At 49.1% G+C, this 20,314-nt stretch overlaps 1 protein-coding gene across 7 annotated transcripts; it reads left to right on the top strand.

Moving 5' to 3' along the window:
• Window positions 1-211: 211 nt before the first annotated feature.
• On the top strand, window positions 212-19,822 carry FLCN (folliculin). 7 transcript variants are annotated; one of them, XM_025428120.3, is made up of 13 exons: window positions 212-349; window positions 3,040-3,160; window positions 5,443-5,715; window positions 7,059-7,205; window positions 8,966-9,187; window positions 10,419-10,579; window positions 12,248-12,339; window positions 13,921-14,111; window positions 15,624-15,737; window positions 16,540-16,663; window positions 17,516-17,647; window positions 17,752-17,857; window positions 18,530-19,822. In XM_025428120.3, the coding sequence occupies exons 3-13, from the start codon at window positions 5,467-5,469 to the stop codon at window positions 18,729-18,731; spliced, it is 1,740 nt and encodes a 579-aa protein (XP_025283905.1). In that variant the 5' UTR covers window positions 212-349; window positions 3,040-3,160; window positions 5,443-5,466; the 3' UTR covers window positions 18,732-19,822. The 7 variants fall into 7 exon arrangements, with proteins under 7 accessions (XP_025283905.1, XP_025283904.1, XP_025283903.1 ...); XM_025428119.3 differs by lacking the exon at window positions 212-349 and adding an exon at window positions 706-730; XM_025428118.3 differs by lacking the exon at window positions 212-349 and adding an exon at window positions 709-770.
• Window positions 19,823-20,314: the final 492 nt, after the last annotated feature.

Consider the following 20,314-nt stretch of genomic DNA (forward strand, 5'->3'; position numbering starts at 1 on the left):
TCTAAGTAGACAGGCGCCCAGGTTTTAAACATACATATTACTTAATAACTGACTCATGGTAGTGAAGACCTCGGACGCCGGCCTTCTCGCCCCGGGAGGCGAGGGTGCCAGGCACATGCGCACTCCGCCGCACCCCACCTCCAGTTTCCGAGCGAGCCTCCCCGCCGCGCTGCGCGCTTCCCCACGTCACGGGACGGCCCCCTCCGGGCCACCTGCCGGCACGTCCCACCGAAGACCGGTTCCATGCCATGTAATCAAAGCCGATGGTGAAACCGTAAGCCGTTACCCTGCTCGTGATCACATCGAGACTTTCTCTACTTCACTCTTCCTTGTGGACCAGGAGTACTAGGTTGGCTCTGTATTCCCTCAAATCTCTTTTAAAAATATTTTTCAATTTTAAGTATCCCCCGCCTTGAAATGGTTTCCTCCACCAGCCGGGCCGGTGCGGCCGGAACCATTCCTCACTTCTGGTGGGGGGAGGCGCGGAAGTCGGGCGGCGGAAGAGGCAGGCGGCGGGAAGCGGCTTCAGGTTTTCCGCGAGCTCAGAGCCGCCTGGCTCGCGCGGTTTTCTCGGGTGTGCGGGCTGGGCTTGGGCCCGCTCGCTTGGCGGTGCAGAGGCGCGTTCAGCCAGCCCGTGCCCCCCCGCGGGGTGCGCGGATGGTACGGCCCGGCCAAGTCACGCGCCTCGGGCTGGGCGCCGCCGCCGCCGCCGCCGCCGCCGCCGCCCCGGGTGAGTGGGGAGGTGGCCGGACCGAGCCTCCTGAGGGCAGGTGCGGGGCCTCGCGAGCGCAGGCGGGCGTCCCGGCGGGCTCCAGGAGCGCAGGGCGAGTCCTGTCAGGTGCGCCGCGGCCCGAGCGCCGCTCCGGCCCCGAGGCTCTCCTCGCCCGCGGGGGTCGGACGGAGTCCGTGCGGAGCCAGTCCCGGAGCGGCCGGCCGGCTCGTGCCGCCGTTGGAACCCGGGCTGGCGGGCTGCTTCGTGGAGGTCGAAGGGAGCCTGGTTCGGGGGGAGGGCTCGGGGAGGGGCGGGCGGCGGGCGGCGGGGGGCGAGGACCGGCCGGGAACGTGCCGGGGCCGAGGGCGCCCGGGTTGGCGGTGCGGCGCCCCCGGAGCCGCTGTGCGGAGCCGCCGACGGGGTGGGCGGCAGATTCCCGGACCGTAAAGGGCCGAGGACCGTGAGCTCGGTTCCGACCCGGCCGGCGTCGCTGATGGGTTCTCCTCGAGTGTTGCCCGGGGCCCGCGCGTCCGGCCGTGCCCCCGCTGCCCGGGGGAGGGTGCGTGTGCGGGTGTCTCCTCTCCCAGGCCGCCGTCCTCGGGAGGGGTAGGCCTACCTCAGCGCCCTCCAAGGCGGCTGGAAGACGCTTTCCTCTCCGGGTTGCTGGATATCGCTGGGCGCAGCCTTGTCACCTGGAATCCTTATTTACCCAAGGGTAGGCTCGCTGCGGATCGAGGCCCAGGTGAGCCTCAGCAGCCATGGGAGGAGGCACCCGGCACCCGCGGCGTCCACCGGGGTGGCTGTAGGGGCTCCTGTCACAGCGGAGAAAGCGCTGGAGGCCTTGGAGATTGAGGAACAGCACGTGGCTGTGTTTGCCCTGGTAGTGTCACCCGCGGGAACTTGGTAAACAGAAATCCAGGTGAAGGTGGAAATAGTAGAGCCACCAAGGTGTTGAACGGGTTTGAGCTGGAAGTAATTCCCTGTGGAACGTTCCACCTTGGACTTGCTGGGGTCCAGCTGCTGACTGAATGAGACTCCCCAGTGGAAGACTAGGTAAAGAAGCTGCAGGGGACCCTGCTGCTCCTTATTAGTTAAGAACCATTATGATGCTGTGTTTATTTTCAAGGTGGTTTTTGAGCCTCTGTGGTCCTATGAGAAGACCCCAGGAAGTGGAAATGAAATAGACCCAGGGCCATGGAAAGGGCCCTACTTTTTTGAGTTATTTGGATTCTTTCTTTGAGTTGAAGAGACTAGGGGAGGGGGACAGATTTCTGCTTCTTCCTTGGGTTCTGGAAAGCTCGTTGAGAACTGTTAGGTATATTCAAGCCAGTTTAGTTTCTTCGGTAAACATCTGGTTCAGATTGGAATTGGGGGTAAATAGAAAACTGACTACTTGGGACACCTGGGTTGGCTCAGCAGTTTGGTGCCTGCCTTCCGCCCAGGGCGTGTGATCCTGGAGACTCGGGATTGAGTCCCACATCGGGCTCCCTGCATGGAGCCTGCTTCTCCCTCTGCCTGTGTCTCTGCTTCTCTCTCTCTGTCGCTCATGAATAAATAGTCTTAAAAAAAAAAAAAGAAAAACTGACTTCCTGCCACTCAGAATTCTGATTCCACGTGTAGTGGTTAACCTGAGAGCTGGGGTTGGCCTTTGTGTCTCAGCTTTAGGTGATTCTCAGGATAGGAAGATACTTGACATCACCTGTCAGGTAAAGGCTGGAGACAGGTTTTCTTTCTGGATTTTCTGGAGCTAAGTGGTATCTCCTTGTCTTCTGATGGCTGTCTGGGGCTCTTGTACTCCTGATCAGGACTGCTTTTTAAAAAAACCAAAACAAAACTACTAGTAAGAGTCTCCCATGTTGACCAGGGATGCTGGGAAGTAGCTTGGCAACGTCACCTCTGGTGTCTCCTTCCCATTGGAGGAGGAGAGAAACTTGTAGGCCTAGGATCTGAAGGATTTCATAGGCATGGTGTGGGTGCTGCCAAGGCAGTCCCCTTGTAACCAAGAATAGGAGGGATGAGAACCTTGTATTTGTAAATGTTTTGTATTTTTAAAAGACGTAAGTATATTTATATTTAGAGAAGTCCTTTATGAAATACGGTGTAGGCGTGCAAAAGTTCAGCTCAAAGTTTGGCTGCAATGTCAACTTGCTGTCAGCCACTGCTCAAAAGGCAAAAAGCCTACTAAGCCATTTAGAACCATGGGAATCTCTGGCTCTTTTTTTGTGATGTTCTCATTTTAAGTTGGCAGTAAGCTGCTTGATTGTTGCGTGTGTATCACCAAGTGCATTGCTTTTATGATCTGCTTAAATTTTTTTTTCCTTATCTAGAAAACTTCAAGCCTTAGAGCTGCAGTATGGCCACCGCTGCCCTGCCCGACTCATTTGGAAATGGCCTTGCCTGCTCTTGTCTAGGTGGAATGGTGCACGCGTGATTTTGCTGAATATAACGGTTAGTATGGATGCTCTACAAACTGGGTGAGCCTTAGCCAAGTGCTGCTTTCTTGCAGATATTTTGCTGGAAGGAACCTTATTTCTCTTTTATTCCTCTTAAAGGAAGATGTAGTCTCTTTCTCCAGGGTTAATGCCTCTGCCTTTATGTCTTAGTGCTTCTTCCTGTGGGATTCTTACTCCATTGATGGTCGCTTCACCCCCCTCTTCCATAATAGATTCTTTTTTTTTTTTTTTTTAAGATTTTATTTATTCATGAGAGACACAGAGAAAGAGGTAGAGACACAGGCAGAGGGAGAAGCAGGCTTCCTGCAAGTAGCCTGATGGCAGAGTGGATCCCAGGACTCCGGGATCACTCCCTGGGCTGAAGGCAGATGCTCAATTGCTGAGCCACCCAGCCACCAATCTGTCCCCCATAATAGATTCTTAAAGCATCATTTTCTTTGATCTCACCAGAGCGAGCCTGATGGAACCTCTTTTTAAATTTGGCTTATTGTGGTCTCATGACACTAGGCTTTCAGACTCTGGTTCTCCCCCATGCTTATGCTCTTGAACCTCTCCTGGCCCTAGATATCCTCAGTGAGCTCTCTGCTTTCTGTGGCAACAACTGCTCTCTCTCCATGGGCAGCTCCTGAATCCACTCATCTATCCAGTACTTTAATGTGGTGCCTCCTGTGTGTGTCAGGAACTGTTGTAGATAAGACAGGCTCACTCCCTGCTCCCGCCTCCACCTTGGGAAACATTCATTTGTGGGAAACACAAACAATGCAGCTTCCAGGAGACCTAAAATAAAGCGGAAGAGGGGAGAGAGTGATGTAGTAGAAGGGAGTGGATGTTGTGGGGGCTGGTTTGGGAGGCCTCTCAGTAGGGACATGCAAGGAAGAAGGTGAGTCAGGCAAAGGTCTGTGGAGTGTCTTGGACTTTCACCCTCTGCCCAGCCCTCTCTGTTACTACGGTCCAGAATCTCCATGGAACTCTCAGGGTTTTCCAGCTAAATATCCTGCTGTCTCTTGAACTCTGTCTCCTCTCCTGCTGTACCCCTCTCCCCAGGAACATCCTGTGCCCCAGATCTCCCTACTTGCCAGGCACCTGCAAATCCCCATCTGATCCCCATGCCTGATCAGCCCAGCTTACTTGTGTTTTGTGTTGGCCTCTGCCATTCCCACTGTCACTCAAGCTCTAACCTGTGCCTCAGGTACAAGAACGAGAGCAGTAGTAGTTGTGTCAGCTAAGAGGTTGCGTGCAAGATGCCAGGTGGGTGGCAGAGTTAGTGAGCAGGCTGGAGAAGGGAGGCTGCTGCGGAGGATGCCGTGATGGACAGACCACAGGGGTTTTGAGGATGCCATCACCCAGGACTTGCTCCCCACACCCCACATATGTGTTTGCACTGGGTTCAGCTTCCTGGGCAGATGCCTCTAACTGGTCAAGCCTTGGTCATGCCCATGGAGGAGGATGAGGACAGAGGCTTTGGCTGCATAATAGGGGAGGGGATCCCCAAAAGAGGAGGTTTGGATCCTAACCCCTGTCTGCTACTCAAATTTACCATATTTTTCATCAAAACCTATCAAAGAATTTCCAGTCTGAAGAAAATTCAGGCCTTCACTGTGGCCTAGAAGGGTCCCTAAAATCCACCTCCTTCTAGTCTTCTGCCATCATTCCCCAGCTCTGTAGAGCCCTAGTCATGCCCCCCCATACCCCTGGCCTTTCCTCCCATCAGCTCTCACTCAGGGAGCCCCTGATGTCCCAAACCACATGGCACCTCCTCCAGTGAGTCTCTGCCCTGGACCTGCTGTCCTCTTACCGAGGCTGTCACCACAAGAGAGCAAGCAGTGTGTCGTATGTCCCTCCCCTCCTCGAGGGTAAGCTCCACGAGGGCAGCATCATGTCACCCAGCATGGCAGCTGTTGATAGAATATACAAGTCTCTTCTCCAGACCCCTATGGCATTGATTGGTGTCACATTTGCCATATTGTCACCCGCGCATGTGTTCTCAATGCTTTCTGCCTCTCAGCCCCGTCACAACCCTAACTGAAGGATTTTCCGTGGGGTCCTTGAATCACGTTCTCTCTTCTCCATTGTAACTCCTGATTGGCAGGGACTGTGTTTTGTCTGCTGAGTTTCTGCTACAGCTGATGCGGTGCTGGCTGGCTGAACTGCGTTGCTGGCCAGAAAGCCTATTGATGACACCTTCCCAGTTCCTGTGCTCTAGAGCAGCCTCCAGGTTCTCTGGTGTGAACATAGGCTGCCTGGCTGATGGTGTCTCCTCTCATCCGCCCCCTGCAGGCCCTCTGCTGTCTCCAGGACACCATGAATGCCATCGTTGCTCTCTGTCACTTCTGTGAGCTCCACGGCCCCCGCACTCTCTTTTGCACAGAAGTTCTGCACGCCCCGCTTCCGCAAGGGGCTGGGAATGGGGACAGCCCTGGCCAGGGCGAACAGGCCGAGGAGGAGGAAGGTGGCATTCAGATGAGCAGTCGGATCCGCGCTCACAGTCCAGCTGAAGGGGCCAGTGCAGAGTCCAGCAGCCCGGGGCCCAAAAAGTCAGACATGTGCGAGGCAAGTGCTCTGGGAGTGTTGGAGATGTTTTTTCCTTGTCAGGAACTTGTGCTTATGCTGAGTATTTGACCTGGAGGGTGGGCAGGAGACCCTGTGGGACTCAGCAGTGGCTGTGATCTCACAGAAAAGTGGGAGCTTCAGGTGATGGGTACAGGCCATTCTTGTGGGCCCTGTGCAGTGTGTTCACTTCTTTTTATGTCCGTCCAGTTCTTTCCTTTCATCCCAGCTGTCGTTTTATCGGCCGACCCTGTGCCAGCAGACACCTGACACCAGTTGACATTTGCTTTTCAGCCCTCCCCTCTGTATGCTCGTGTCTGCACACAGGCCCATCCTTGGCTCCACTTGCCTCAGCCCAGTATCTTGGGAAGTTTCCTCCTCATGGGGTCTTGCTTTTACTCTTGGTGTCATTTATGAGCTCTAGGGAATGAGGTTTAAGTTCCCTTAGCAAGTTGCTGCTTTATATGACAGACCTGGGTCGAGATCTGAAATCAGGAGTGGTATTAGACCTGCCGCTACAGGGTGGACAGGAATCCAGCTGCATTAGTTTGGTTCCACTGAGAAGCTGACAGCATGCACGAGATTGATCTTTTCATTGCTGGAAACACCTGTGAGGAAGCAGAAGGTGGGGAAAAGCATTGCCACCATGAACAAATCTGACAGCTGTGAAGGAGAGGAAGGAAGGAAAGGGTGCTAGAAAAGAGAGTCATTGAGCTGGAATTGCCATGGGAAGGGTCCTGCATCTCCCACAGAGGGGCTTGCCTCCGTACATTCTTGTGCAGTCTGGGTGGGGATAGCGTCTGGGACCTGACCTCAGTGCCGACGTGGTGGTGGCTCTAGAGGGGCAGCAGCCAGGACCACCAGTCCCTTCCACTCCATAGCACTGGCTCTGAGCTCGTGTTGTCAGGGTACCACAGCAGCGTGGAAGTCTGGCAGCCTCCTGGTGCCCCTGCTGAGTGGTTGTGTCAGGACCAAGGACAGAGGCTAGCCCCTTATTCTATGTGGGCCTCTTTGCACCCCTGACCTGCTTCTGTAAAATGAGGATTCTCAGTGTAATTATCTCCTAGGGTTCAGTGGATTAAATGAGGTGTATGCAGAGCTCTTCAGAATACCTGCCACATAAGTGCTCAGAAGATTAGATCTCTTATTTATACTCTGATAATCTTTGTGATCTCTGTGTTCTGGTTTTCCTATTCAGGACACGTTAAAATCTTCACATGGGTATAACTCTAGATGCCAGTTATCTTTATTTGAAAATAGACTTGAGTTTTCTCATTCAGATGTACATAAGAAAGTTTGTTGCCTGCTTCCTCACTAATTGGTTTTCTTCTCTTTCTCGGGGGCAGGGCTGCCGGTCCCTTGCTGCAGGGCATCCCGGGTATATCAGCCATGATAAAGAGACCTCGATTAAATACGTCAGTCACCAGCACCCCAACCACCCCCAGCTCTTCAGCATTGTCCGCCAGGCCTGTGTGCGGAGTCTGAGCTGTGAGGTGAGCACTGTGACTCTGGGGGGTACTCTGTGGGAATATCACAGATACTCCAAGGTGCCCTGAACAGGTTCAGTACTGGTTACAGAAAGGAAGACAGGTCATTGCTTCTGGGAAGAGGATAGGTGGATCAGTGAGCAGGGAGCAGCTGCAGTTCTTTAAAGCTCCAAAATACGTTGAGTTGGACTGCAGTGTTCTAAATGGTTTCTAGCTTATCATTTCAAGCACCAAACTTAATCTATTCCTTTTTTTAAAAAAGACTTATTGATTTATTTATTCATGAGAGAGACAGAGAGAGAGAGGCAGAGACCAAGACAGAGGGAGAAATACACTCCTCACAGGGAGCCCGACGTAGGACTGGATCCCCAGACCAGGATCATGCCCTGAGCCGAAGGCAGATGCTCAACCGTTGAGCCACCCAGGCATCCCTGTTATCTGTTTATTCTTGATGAATGTATTCCTAAGACATTAAACATTTCTAGGTTATGTGGCTTACTCTATCAAATACCACCTTTTTTTTTTTTTTTTTTTTTCCAAATACCACCTTTTTTATTGTCTCAATCATCAATACAAGCCTTAGTGGTCACTGTGTGCTCTCAGAACCTCTTGAAGGTTGAATCAGTTTGTTCCTAAACTACCTGGCTCCTATTGTTGAGTTCAAGTCTTAACCCTTATGGTTTTTGTTTTTTTACTTTTTTTTTGAAAAAAAAATGTTTATTAGTATTTGTGCGTGCATGTGCACATGCACATGCTCGCGTATGAGCGGGAAGGGAGAGAGAGAGAAAAATCTCCGCAGACTGAGAGATATCTAATGGGGGTCAGAGCACAGTTGGTTTTATCATCTCTAGGTCTTACAGCCCACATAGAGCCTGACTTTGGGATTGATCTCAAGACCCTGAGATCATAACCTGAGCTGAAACCAACAGTTGGATGCTCAACTGACTGACCAGCGTAGGTGCCCCTTAGCTCTCATAACTTTATCTGTCACAAAGAATTCATAATCCAGTTATAAAACTTCCATTCTCCATGCCCACTTGATCTGACTGAGGCCCCATCTCAGTTTTCACTTATGGTTGCAGTGTGCCTACCTTCAGCTGTTTTGATTTCCTACTGCTAATCTGCTAGAAGCAGGTGATCATGCCTAGTTGAATTCTGTGTAAAGTAAGAGTGAATGTGTTACAAGGGGGACCTAACTTCTTGGCTGTAAATAAAGTATACACATTTTATTGTTTGGACTCTACAGTGATTATTTTGACCTTCTCCAGTATATTCCAGATGAGTGATGTTGGCAGATTTGAGTCTGGAATAGATATAATATTTGAACAGGAGTTATTTATGGTTCAGGGTAGAAAAAAGTCATGAACCTACTTTACTCATCCTTGCAATGTATGATTACAGATGTTTTCTTTTCTTTTTTTTTTTTTTTAAGATTTTATTTATTTATGAAAGATGGAGAGAGGCAGAGACACAAGCAGAGGGAGAAGCAGGCTCCATCCAGGGAGCCTGATGCGAGACTCAGTCCTGGGTCTCCAAGATCACACCCTTGGCCAAAGGCAGACGCTCAACTGCTGAGCCACCCAAACATCCCGGATGTTTTCTTTTAAAGTCTAGTCCCAGGAGCAGAAGAAAGCAGTTTTCCTCTCGTCCCCACCTTTCTCCCTATTCCTATAACTAATGCGGGTTAATTAGTACAGAAAGGTAAGTGGGAGGAGGATTTGATTGTGCACAGAACTGTCTCCTGCAATGGCTGTGGATTTTCACAGGTCTGCCCTGGTCGTGAAGGCCCTATCTTCTTTGGGGATGAGCAGCACGGTTTTGTGTTCAGCCACACTTTCTTCATCAAAGACAGCCTGGCCAGGGGCTTCCAGCGCTGGTACAGCATCATTGCCATCATGATGGACCGAATTTATCTCATCAACTCCTGGCCCTTCCTGCTTGGGAAGATTCGAGGGATCATTGATGAACTTCAGGGCAAGGCACTCAAGGTGACCCCACATAAAGGGAAAATGGGTGGCAGTGGGGGAGGAACTTTGCACTGATGGGGATCAGAGCACAGCTGGTTTTTATCATCTCTAGGTCCTGCAGCTGTTGCTCACTCCGAATCATGGTCTTCTGACTGTAGAGTCAGTCCTGCTTGCTTTACTGGGCTCTCTTGAGTACATTGTCCAGTTTTCCTTCAATTCTGGCTGCTTGATTGTGGTCACATGCCCTGGTTTCTCCCCAGTGTCTGTGCTTCCTCTGACCTTCATTTGGAACCTGTCCACAAATCGTGTTGTAGACTCATCAATACTATAGACTTCTAGCTCTTGTAGTATTGTTTCTCAGAATAGGCCATTGTGCTGAACAGCCCTCAAACCTCAGAGGCATAAAGCCCCATAGTTTTGGGGGTTGCTTCCTTTGTTTTGTTTAGGGGTTGGGAGGAGAAGTTTTCTTCTTTTTTGTTTTGAGAGAGCAGGTTGAGAGCAGAGGGACAGGGGGAGAGAATCTCAAGCAGCCTCCACACCAAGTGTGGGCCCTAATGCAGGGCTTGATCCCATGATCCTGAGATCATGACCTGAGCCAAAATCAAGAGCCTGGCACTCAATCAACTGAGCCACCCAGGTGTCCGACAGGTTTTTTTTTTTTTTTTTTTTAATTGTAGTTGTTGATGTTCTGTGTCCATGCAGGAAATGGGAGGGATATACTTGCTGCAGTCAGCCGAGCAGGTGGAACAGCAGCCATATTGGAAGATTGCTCATTTCTCCGCAAGAGGGCATAGATGGTGCTGGAGGGCCTTGTTTCTCTCTCACCTCATTGCCAGAATTCAGCACATGTCCCACCCACACGAGGTCACTCAGTGAAAACCTCCATGTGTCCAGAATAGGAAGGGGGAGGGGGGGACTGGAAATATGTGGAGAACAGCACTAATGATCACGCAGGCATGTATGCGACCTGAGTACCCAACAAGTGCTTGATGAGTTGGTTGTGGGAGCGGAAGTGGGTACAGGGGAAATTCATAACCGATTCCTCTTCCTTAGATAGCTTTTTGTCAAGCTGTGAGGCAAAAACCATTGGGAATGATGAGACTGGCAGCACTTTCTGCACCCTATATCAGAACAGCAGAATGAGACAGTCTTCAGGAATAGGATCCAGGAAGTTGGCTGTGAATGAGCTGGCTTTGGACTCCTTGGCGGGTTTTGTTTCATTAAAAGGTCACCCCTTCCTTTCATGTTTTAGGTATTTGAGGCAGAGCAATTTGGTTGCCCACAGCGTGCCCAGAGAATGAACACGGCCTTCACACCATTCCTGCACCAACGCAATGGGAACGCAGCTCGTTCACTGACCTCCTTGACAAGCGATGACAACTTGTGGGCATGCCTTCATACCTCCTTTGCTTGGTAACGAGATTTTTCAGTCTTCTAGCCATTGAGAGTAGACATGGTATACTGGTTAGATTATGCATGAATCTGGGGAGGACAGTTGCTGGGTGAGTTCCCCTAGGGAGCTCTGTGCTGTGTACTTGTTGGCAGGCGCTGACCTGCATCTCCCTTTTTTCTAGGCTTCTTCCCTTGGGCACATGGAAAAAGGACTTAGGTGGCACTCACATCCCCATATGCTTTTTTTCTTTTTTTTTAAAGATTTTATTTATTTATTCATGATAGTTACACAGAGAGAGGCAGAGAGGCAGAGACACAGGCAGAGGGAGAAGCAGGCTCCATGCAGGGAGCCCGATGTGGGATTCGATCCCAGGTCTCCAGGATCGCGCCCCGGGCCAAAGGCAGGCGCCAAACCGCTGCGCCACCCAGGGATCCCACATCCCCATATGCTTAAGATGCCCCTACACCAGAGCATTGACCTCTCTTTCTGTCTATAGCAACAAACCTTTATCTCACACAGGTCTGTGGGTCAGGAATTTGAGAGGGCCCGGACTGGACAGCTCTGGCTGATTCTCAGGAGTTCATCAGTTGGGGCTACAGTGGTCCCTGGCCATTTGGTGCAGGCTTTTGGAAGCACTTCTGGCACAGGCTGTCTAATAAGAGTGTGGTGGCACTCAGGCCTCCCTGGTCAGGAAGAAAGGATGATCTCTGTCTTTTTAAAATCACCGCGGTCTGGCCACAGATTGTTTCTGTTCTTTCCATTGCAAGATAGACCAAGATGGACCTTTCCCAAAGATGCCCTCAAATCCTCACCCTTGTGCAACGGTGACTTCCAAGTCTGGGGCCTCATCATCTAAGGTGTGGAAGAGGTGCCTTGAACAAAGATCTTTGCGAGTAGCTCTGAGGGCTTGAGAACTAAGGAGAGAGTATCTGTCTCCTGTGCTCAATGTAAAATCATTTAGAGATTTTCAAAGAGATCCAAACTGGAATAAATAGTACAATCAACTGTACACTCTCGTTTTCCAGCTGTAGTATTGTCAACATTTTCCTGCTTTATCTCTCCCCTCCCTTCTTTCTGGAATATGTATTTTTTAGATTATATTTATTCGTTCATGAGAGACACAGAGAGAGACAGAGACATAGGCAGGGGAGAAGCAGGCTCCCTGCAGGAAGCCCAGTGCAGGACTCAATCCTAGGACCCCAGGATCACACTCTGAGCCAAAGGCAGACGCTCAACCGCTGAGCCACCCAGGCATCCCTGGAATATTTTTTTAAAGCAAATCTTAGTTGTATCATTTCAAACACAAAATCATCCAACAAAATCGACCCATTGCTTAGCATCATCTAGCCCGATACATGTTCAGTTTTCTTGTATGGCCTCAGGACTGTTTTTTGAAATGGGGATCAGATCACCACTACAGACTGTACACATTGTTCTCTTAGTCCAAAGCAGTTTCTCCTGCGCCTCTGCCATGGATTTTCCCATGCCTTTTGTCGGAGGACCTGGGTCATTTGTCCTGCAGAATTCTTCTTTTGGGTTTGGCTGATTGTGACTTTGTGATGTGTGCAACGCAATCTTTTGTACCCATATTTTCTGTAAGCTACTAGTGAGATCAAAAGGCTTGATTGGCTTCAGGTTCCACTTTTTTTCTGGCAAGAACACTTCACAGATGGCGCTTTGTTCTGCAGGCTCCTGAAAGCATGTGGCAGCCGGCTGACTGAGAAACTCCTAGAGGGTGCACCCACAGAGGACACATTGGTCCAGATGGAGAAGCTCGCGGGTGAGCAGGGAGTGCTTGTGCTGGAAGCCTGTGCTGGCAGTCGCTGTTGGGGGCCATCTCACAACCACCTAGCCCTCCATCCTGATTTAAGGGGACCCTAGGAGGAATAACCCAGGAGGAGCATCTGCAAGAGCTCAACCTGTAGTCTTTTTTTTACTGTGTTTTTACTGTGGTTTCCTGTTTCCCTTTCCTTGACAGTCACATGAAGGAGTTTACCATCCTGGGCAGTCTGGGAAAGTGCTATTTAGCGCGGTGAGGCTGTGGAGAAGATACGTGAAAGGTTTTCTTGTCTCTGTCTTATGATCCCCAGGTGCCTGCCCTCTGTAGACACTTGAATAATAAAATGTTAAGCTTCAATTGGACCCAGAGTTTCCATCAGGGTAAGGCTTCTCAAGCCTTACTAATGTATGGGGACTCCTTCCCAGGTTTTTGATCAGAAATCTACGTCTAGGGCTTAGGGTCCTGTGTGTTTGAAGTAACTTCGTGAGGGATTCTGCTGTGGTGTGTACCAGCCAAGGAACCTCTGGTCTCAATCCAGAGACGAGGAAAGCACATATGCTTTTCGTTTGGAGATGATGTGATTCTTAGTGACCTACGACAGCAGCCCCAGCTTTGGGGTTGGGTAAACCAGACTTGCAGTGTATGTTGTGTGTGATGTGTTACTGGTAACATTTGACATGGTTCAGGTTGCAAATGGCCTTCTTAATAAATTGGAGCTGTTTCAAGGTTATTCCTATAGTCAGGTGACTTTGCACACTTAGATTCCAACATGCTTTCCTAAGTGGGAGAAAAGGAGTAGAATTTCAGCGAGACCAGAGCATGACAAGACCTTGGTAATCCACCTTCATGCCCTCATGCATCAGAACCATTTATTATTGTGATTCAAATTTCTAGATTAGTAAAGATGGCAAGGGTAGTCTGTTGGTGGGAGTATACAGAGAGCCAAGTGGCAGGCACACAGGGCTTTCTGTCATGTCTTAGGCTGTATTTTACTTTGGAACACACACTTTGGATTTGGACAGAACTGACTTCAGATCCTGGCTCCGCTCCTTGTGCATTCTGTATGACCACACAAGACCTCTTCCCTATGGTTCTCATTGGGAACATAGAGGGAAGATGTCCTTATTTGTGATGGTTGTCACAGAGATTAATGGAAGTAACAAATAACTTCCTTATCTGTAAAATATGGTGAAGAGTTCTGACCTCAGGACAGTTGAAAGGATAAAGTGAAATGTATGGAAGCATTGAGAATAGTGCCTGACTGAGGAAGTGTTGAGTGACCAAGCTATCGTCATTCTCATCTTTGCTTGGAATTATCCCACAGCCATGAACACTCATAGTCTTGCAGGTGCCTGCTTCATGATGCAGTGTGAGGCTTTGAGCCAAGTAAATAGACCAGTGGACTGAACCCTTCCTGCTCATCTCAGAGCTCCAGGGGCAACAAGTGATGTAGGTAGCTGGCCGGAACCAGAAATCAGAACACCTTGGGCTGACATGGACACAGTAGCACTGTCGCATCCAGGGAGTGAAGGAATCCAAGGACAGCAGGTTTCATAAATGTCTCTGTTGTCCATCTTGCAGACCTGGAAGAGGAATCAGAAAGCTGGGACAACTCTGAGGCTGAAGAGGAGGAGAAAGCCCCCGTCTTGCCAGAGGGTGCAGAAGGGCAGGAGCTGACCAAGTGCCCGACGGATTCTTCCTTGCTCTCAGACTGTGGAAACTGGCAGCCCCGAAAGTTGTCTGTCTTTAAGTCCCTTCGGCACATGAGGCAGGTAGGCGGCAGAGGGGTAGTCCTGTATTCAGAAGCTCCAGAGAACGGCCCCATGCCCTCCTTCTCATCCAGCACACTTTGTTCTTAGGCCCATCATCTTGAGACCCCATGGGGACTGGTTGGTTAGGAGTGACCAAAAAACCTCCATGGCAGGCTGAAGATAGCTGGGGCCGTCTGGCATAACTTAGCCACAGGAGCACTGTGCTCCCCTTTTAGTGAGGACGTAGGTGTCTTTTTTAAAGAAAGTCCTGCGTGGTTGGCTTCTCATGGTCCTCTCATCATGTCCTGCCAGAACCTTTTAAAGGAATTGAACAGTACTGCAAAGTGGAAATGATGGCTGCCCTTACAGAAAATTGGAAAGAATGTGGATGTCCAGTCATAAGAATTGCATCCAAACAATGGAATGTCCTTAAATACAGAAAGGAAAGCATCCAGTGTATAGTACAGGGTGGTATGTGTGTCTGTACATATGCGTACCAGAGACGACAGAAAAGTCACACAACAGTGTTGACCATGGTTATATTCAGTCAGATGGGAAGAAGAGATCACAGGATTACAAGGGCAGGCCCTTTTTATATTTTCCTGTGATTTTTTTTTTTTTTTTTTTTTGCTATGAGCATGAATTTTAACAAAAGATAGTTATTTCTGTTTTGGAAAATGAAGTAAAGATTGATTTAATGTCAGATGCTCTGTGGGGCTTCTTGATGAGGAAGAATCACCCATGAAAACCACATATTTGGCTAAAATTGTTCTTGTTTGTTGCTTATGTGGATTAAAGTTAGAAGGAATCTTCCAATTTCATGGGAGGTGGGAATATTTTGAAGCTATAGGAATTTTGTAAAAAGGAATATTTCTAATTTCCTTTTAAAAAAAAAAAAAAAAAAGGCCACGTTCTAAGCCTGTTATAAGGCTGTTATAAGGTAACAGCCTAAACTCTATAAAAATGCCAGCGTCAGGGGAATTATAAAAGAGAGAGGGACTAATCTAGCATAAAACAGAATAAAGAACTCAGAATAAATGAAACAGGCATGATCCTTAAGTGACTCCTGGGTTGAAAGGATAATAGCTACAAGGGACACCGTTAGAGATTTGGGGCTCTAAACCCAGATACTGGGTCAGTGGACATCCGGGTAGCATTTCTGTGTGTGTTGTGTTTTGGAGCTGTGTAGAAGAGCCCTTATGCTTCCTGGGTGCTAAAGTGTCATGCTGCCTGTCCCTTACTTTGAAATGGTTCGGCAAAATCGCATAGAGAGAGAGTGAATGTTGTAAAAAGCTAACACGTTTTTTGCTTCAAGTTTTTAAAAATAAGATTGAGGAAAAGATCTTAAAGTGTGCAAGGGCTTTGGTATCAGGCTTCGGGTGCATATCCAGAGCCTTGCACCTGCCTCCACCTCACTGTGGGCAAGTCAGCCAGCCCTTCCCTCTCCTGACCCATCTTCTCTCACTATGTGGAGAACACACAAATAACTTTGGTTGCATAAAAGGGCAGAACACACTGAACTGTATTTTCTAGGTCCTGGGTGCCCCATCTTTTCGTATGTTGGCCTGGCATGTTCTCATGGGCAACCAAGTGATTTGGAAAAGTAGAGATGCAGACCTTGTCCATTCAGCTTTTGAAGTTCTTCGGGTAAGCATATCTTTTCTCTTAAGTCTTTAATAGCAGGATGGTATTTGGCTTAGTGGGTTCTTGTTTTAAATCCTGATTTTAGCTGTGAATGTTAGGATGCAGGGATGGCTCAGTGCAAAGGTTCATGCCTGAATCTGAGGTCTGTGCTTTTTGTCCATTGTTGAAAATGGCAGTCACTGATGGTTATTATTTCCAGTGGAAGGAGCCTGTGCTATCCTAATAGAGTGATAATTAACTACCCCATCTCCAACCCAATATTCCTCAAAGAAGCCATTGGTGTGGTTCACAGCTGTCTTAGAGGCAGGTTTGGGTCATCACATGTCCCTGCACACAGAACATTCCCAATGAGTCCGGTGGGATGTGGGTCTGCTGTGCTGCCTGCACCTCGCGGGTGTAGTGGGTGCCAAGGCCCAGGTCTGGTTCATGATATTTAAGTCCTCAGAAACCTCGTGTATATCTAACATTGGCCTAGGCCTGTGAGAGCACAAATGAATATGACACAATCTCTCAAAGAGCTTATACTCTCTTTGTGGGATGAGGGAAGAGACAAGAATCTGAGAAGTCAAAGCATAATAGGAAGATTAACACCACAAAGAGGTAGCACAAGTCCCGTATGCCTGATAGCCAGGGTAGGAGTGGGGGTCATGCGGGAGAAACCCCAGTGGGGCTGTGTGACCGAGGATGCTTTCTGGGAGGAGAGAGGCTTGGGCCGAGCTGGGGCGGGCACGTGGGGTGTGGGTGATGGAGATCGGCAGGCGCTGTTTCAGCTGGGGATGGTCCTGAGTCACTGTGTCCCCTCTAGACTATGCTGCCAGTGGGCTGTGTACGCATCATCCCTTACAGCAACCAGTACGAGGAGGCCTACCGGTGCAACTTCCTGGGGCTCAGCCCGCACGTGCAGATCCCATCCCACGTGCTGTCCTCAGGTACACACCTCCCCTGGCCCACCCCAGACACTGTATCTCAGGGCTCAGGAGCAGAACTGCATCTTAGCTGCGGACCTGAAGATGGTGCCTGCTTGGAAACAGGACAACCAGCTTTCCAATGGCTTTGGGCCTCTTTTTCCCTTTACAATGGTTGAGGGATGGACAAGGCAAGCTGAGTGAGGGTGGCTTGCTGGATAGGGTTCTTGGTGGAGGGCAGGGTCTGGTCAGGGAATGGGTGTCAGAGGTTGTCATGTCATTGTGCTGAGTTGGTGATGCCAGCGAAATTCAGGAGGCAACTCTTTTCTTTAATATGCCTTAAATCCAGCCTTGACATTCATTAGTACAGTGGGGCTTGCTGCACTTCGGCAGAGCATCTGGCGTTCAGCAGTCCGGAGCCACCACTCCATTCAGCATCCCAGACTGAGTCCTGAGGCCCTGCGAGGCAGCACTTTTTTTGGAACATAGGCTCTTGGTTTCAAAAATGGGCTTGAAGTTTTTAACCACTACAGACTAACTGTGCAACCTTCAGCCAAACCATTTAGCTTCTTTTAATTTGTTTCTGTCATAAAATGGGACTTAACAGTGGTACCGTCACCGGGCTGCTGGGCATTAAGTGAAGTGAGATATAGAATTCCAGTAGTTACTGGAATATAATACATGAACTAGGGCAAGAGTTAACCCTTAACTCTATTCTTAAATACACTGCAAAGGGTTTCCAACGCCCAAGCATTAGTTGGGAGGCTAGTTTCCGCTCTCTGATCTGACATGACCTGGCGTGGAGGCAGCAGGAGGAAGGCTCCCGAAGGGGGCAGACGCACGCCTCCTGCAGTAGTGCATTTTGTGTTGCTGTAGAATTTGCTGTCATTGTGGAGGCCCATACAGCCCCCCGCCCCAGCCTCCACCCAGCCGGATGCGAGGATGACCAGTCTCTGAGCAAGTACGAATTTGTTGTGACCAGCGGAAGCCCGGTAGCTGCGGACCGAGGTGCGTGCTGCCAGGCCAGCCTGCCTTTTCCCACGGTGAGCGGGAGCAAGAGCACTGCTGCTGCCTCTCGCTCCCCATGCTGACGACCCTGCCCTTGTTCCCAGTTGGCCCCACCATCCTGAATAAGATGGAAGCGGCTTTGACCAACCAGAATCTGTCCGTGGGTGTGGTGGACCAGTGCCTCGTCTGCCTCAAGGAAGAGTGGATGAAGTAAGCACACTCCACCTTGGCCTCTGGAGTCGGCTTCCTCCTGGGGGTGCTGGGCAGCCAGTAGCGATTCTGTTCTGCTGGCGAGAATCAGGAGCTATTTCCAGAAAAAGAAGCCTTGGCCTCCCTGAGAAGGGAAGTCAGGGAGAATAGAGGTTAGGAGCATGTGCTCAAAAAGCATCTGCGCCAGTTAGTCCGAGCTAGTGACCTTGAGCAGTCAGCGCCCCAAGTCCTCACTCTGCTCCTCTGGGAGACGGGGTGACACCTGCCTCCAAGAGAAGCAGTTATTTTTGCTGCTTAATTAACTTTAAAAATCTGAAAGCTAGATAACAGATGTTCCCTTTCTGTTAAGGCTAATTAGTTATTTGATTTCCTTAAGTTCCTCTTAGTAATTTTGGGTCAAATTCAATTAGATGTCCTGATTTCCAATAGTAAAATGAAGCTTAGGAGCAACAAGTTCCTTTATGAATTTAACCCATTTTGCGGCACCAACCTTATTACCCAGGGTTAGAACCACTGGGCTAGCAAGAGGTCCTGGAGCGTGCAGGTGGGAGCTGCTGCTCTGTGCCGGCACCTATAGACCTTGTGCTGGTCTTGAAGCCATTAGGCCTTGGGACCAAACTGTGGTGTGATTTTACTGTGGCATCTGAGTGTTTTGTTTTTGGTTTTCTTCAGCAAAGTGAAGGTCCTTTTCAAATTCACCAAAGTGGACAGTCGACCCAAAGAGGACACACAGAAGCTCCTGAGTATCCTTGGAGCATCTGAGGAGGACAATGTCAAACTCCTCAAGTTCTGGATGACGGGCCTGAGCAAAACCTACAAGTCACACCTCATGTCCACAGTGCGCAGCCCCACAGCCTCAGAGCCTCGTAATTGACCCTGCCACAGGAATCTGACCCCATGTTTGCCTTCTGAGGAGTGTGGTGATTGCCATCTTCACCACTGAGCTCAGTCTCTGATGGCAGTCATAGATTGCTTGTGTTTCTGAACTGCCAGCATGGAGCTGTGTCCTAGCAAGGAATGGAAACTTGGGGCTGAACTTTGCCCTCTGTGTGGGATCCCGACTTGGTGTAGTTTTCGGCACCATTCCAAAAGCTGTTTGAATTGCTCTGGCCCTGAATGAGGGCAGTGGGAGACTTGGGACACTGGGTCCCCTGTGTTTGTGTACCCCTGTGAGAGAAGACTAAGAACATGCATCTTATGCCTCTCAAGGATTTAGATCTCAAAATTCATAAGGAAGGTATGTCAGGCCAGTCCCAACTTGGGTATTTTGGCCTCAGTAACAGATCTCTCAAGGTTAATGTTTGAACCTTTCCATTCTGAAATTCAAGACTTTTCCAAGTTTTATATATGATTGCGTGTATGTTTTGCTACAGTTTTGAGTTTTTAGGACATGTGTGATCCATAGTCATTGTTAGTAATCTGGTTTTGAGCTCTGGAAATGGCTTTTGGCATGGGACGGATGTTTTCTCATCTTTAAGCCTTCTGGGATTCATGTTCTGGAACCCTGTGACTACAAAGTCTTCTAGCCATGCTCTCCTTTGGTGGTTTTGACATTTCCCTATAGCTCGAGGACAGGCCCCTGACCGTTTTTTACACAAAGATGATACTTTGCTGAAATGTCAGATGGAACCATTTGACTTGCCTAATCTACTAGATGTGGCATTGAGAAACCTACCATAGTTTTATTCCATATTACTTTGCCCTTTATTGCTTCTTAAACATTTAGATTTGGCTACAGGTAACAATTTTCAGAGTATGGTGATTTAAGATAGTTTCATCATCCCAGTGTACACTTTTAATAAGGATTTTATTATTTGGATGGCTTGGATTTCCCAGCAATTTTGCTGATTTTGTTTATAGTTTTTTGTGTTTGCTTAATTTATATTTAACATGGAGACTAAGTTTGTATGAGTAGGTATCTATCATGCAAGAACTTGAAACATAATAAAGATATATTTTTATAAACTGTTGGCTACATGGTTTTGTTGGTTTGATACCTAGATTTTTCATGGGATCAGTCACACAGAATATTATGGCTAAAATAACACCTGTGGTAGAACTATTTTGAGACTCCAGTCTGTTAAAGGCTTGCAGATTCTAGGAGAAGACTTGGACTGTACATTGTGGTTAATTTCGATCAATTTCAGCTCAGAGCATAGTAGCACTACCCATCCCCCTGCGGGGAGCCACACAGCAGCTGTGCAGGTGTTCTGGAATAGGCTACACATACCATATAGGAGCTGTGGTGGGTAAAAAGGACCCTAGACTACAACTGTTAGGGAATCCGAGGTCTGATCACTGGTTGCTGCTTCTGATCAGAGTGGTACAGAGCCAGGCAGCCATTGTTGCACCTTCCCTCACTGTTGTAAGCCCCTCCCCCTCTGGCTGCTAGGAGACTTCATGGTTCAATGCCCTTCCCCTCCTCTTTCAGCTGTGTGTGCATGTGTGTGGATGTAT

The sequence above is a fragment of the Canis lupus genome, chromosome 5 (genome assembly GCF_003254725.2).
Source record: "Canis lupus dingo isolate Sandy chromosome 5, ASM325472v2, whole genome shotgun sequence".
NCBI classification, from domain to species: domain Eukaryota; kingdom Metazoa; phylum Chordata; class Mammalia; order Carnivora; family Canidae; genus Canis; species Canis lupus.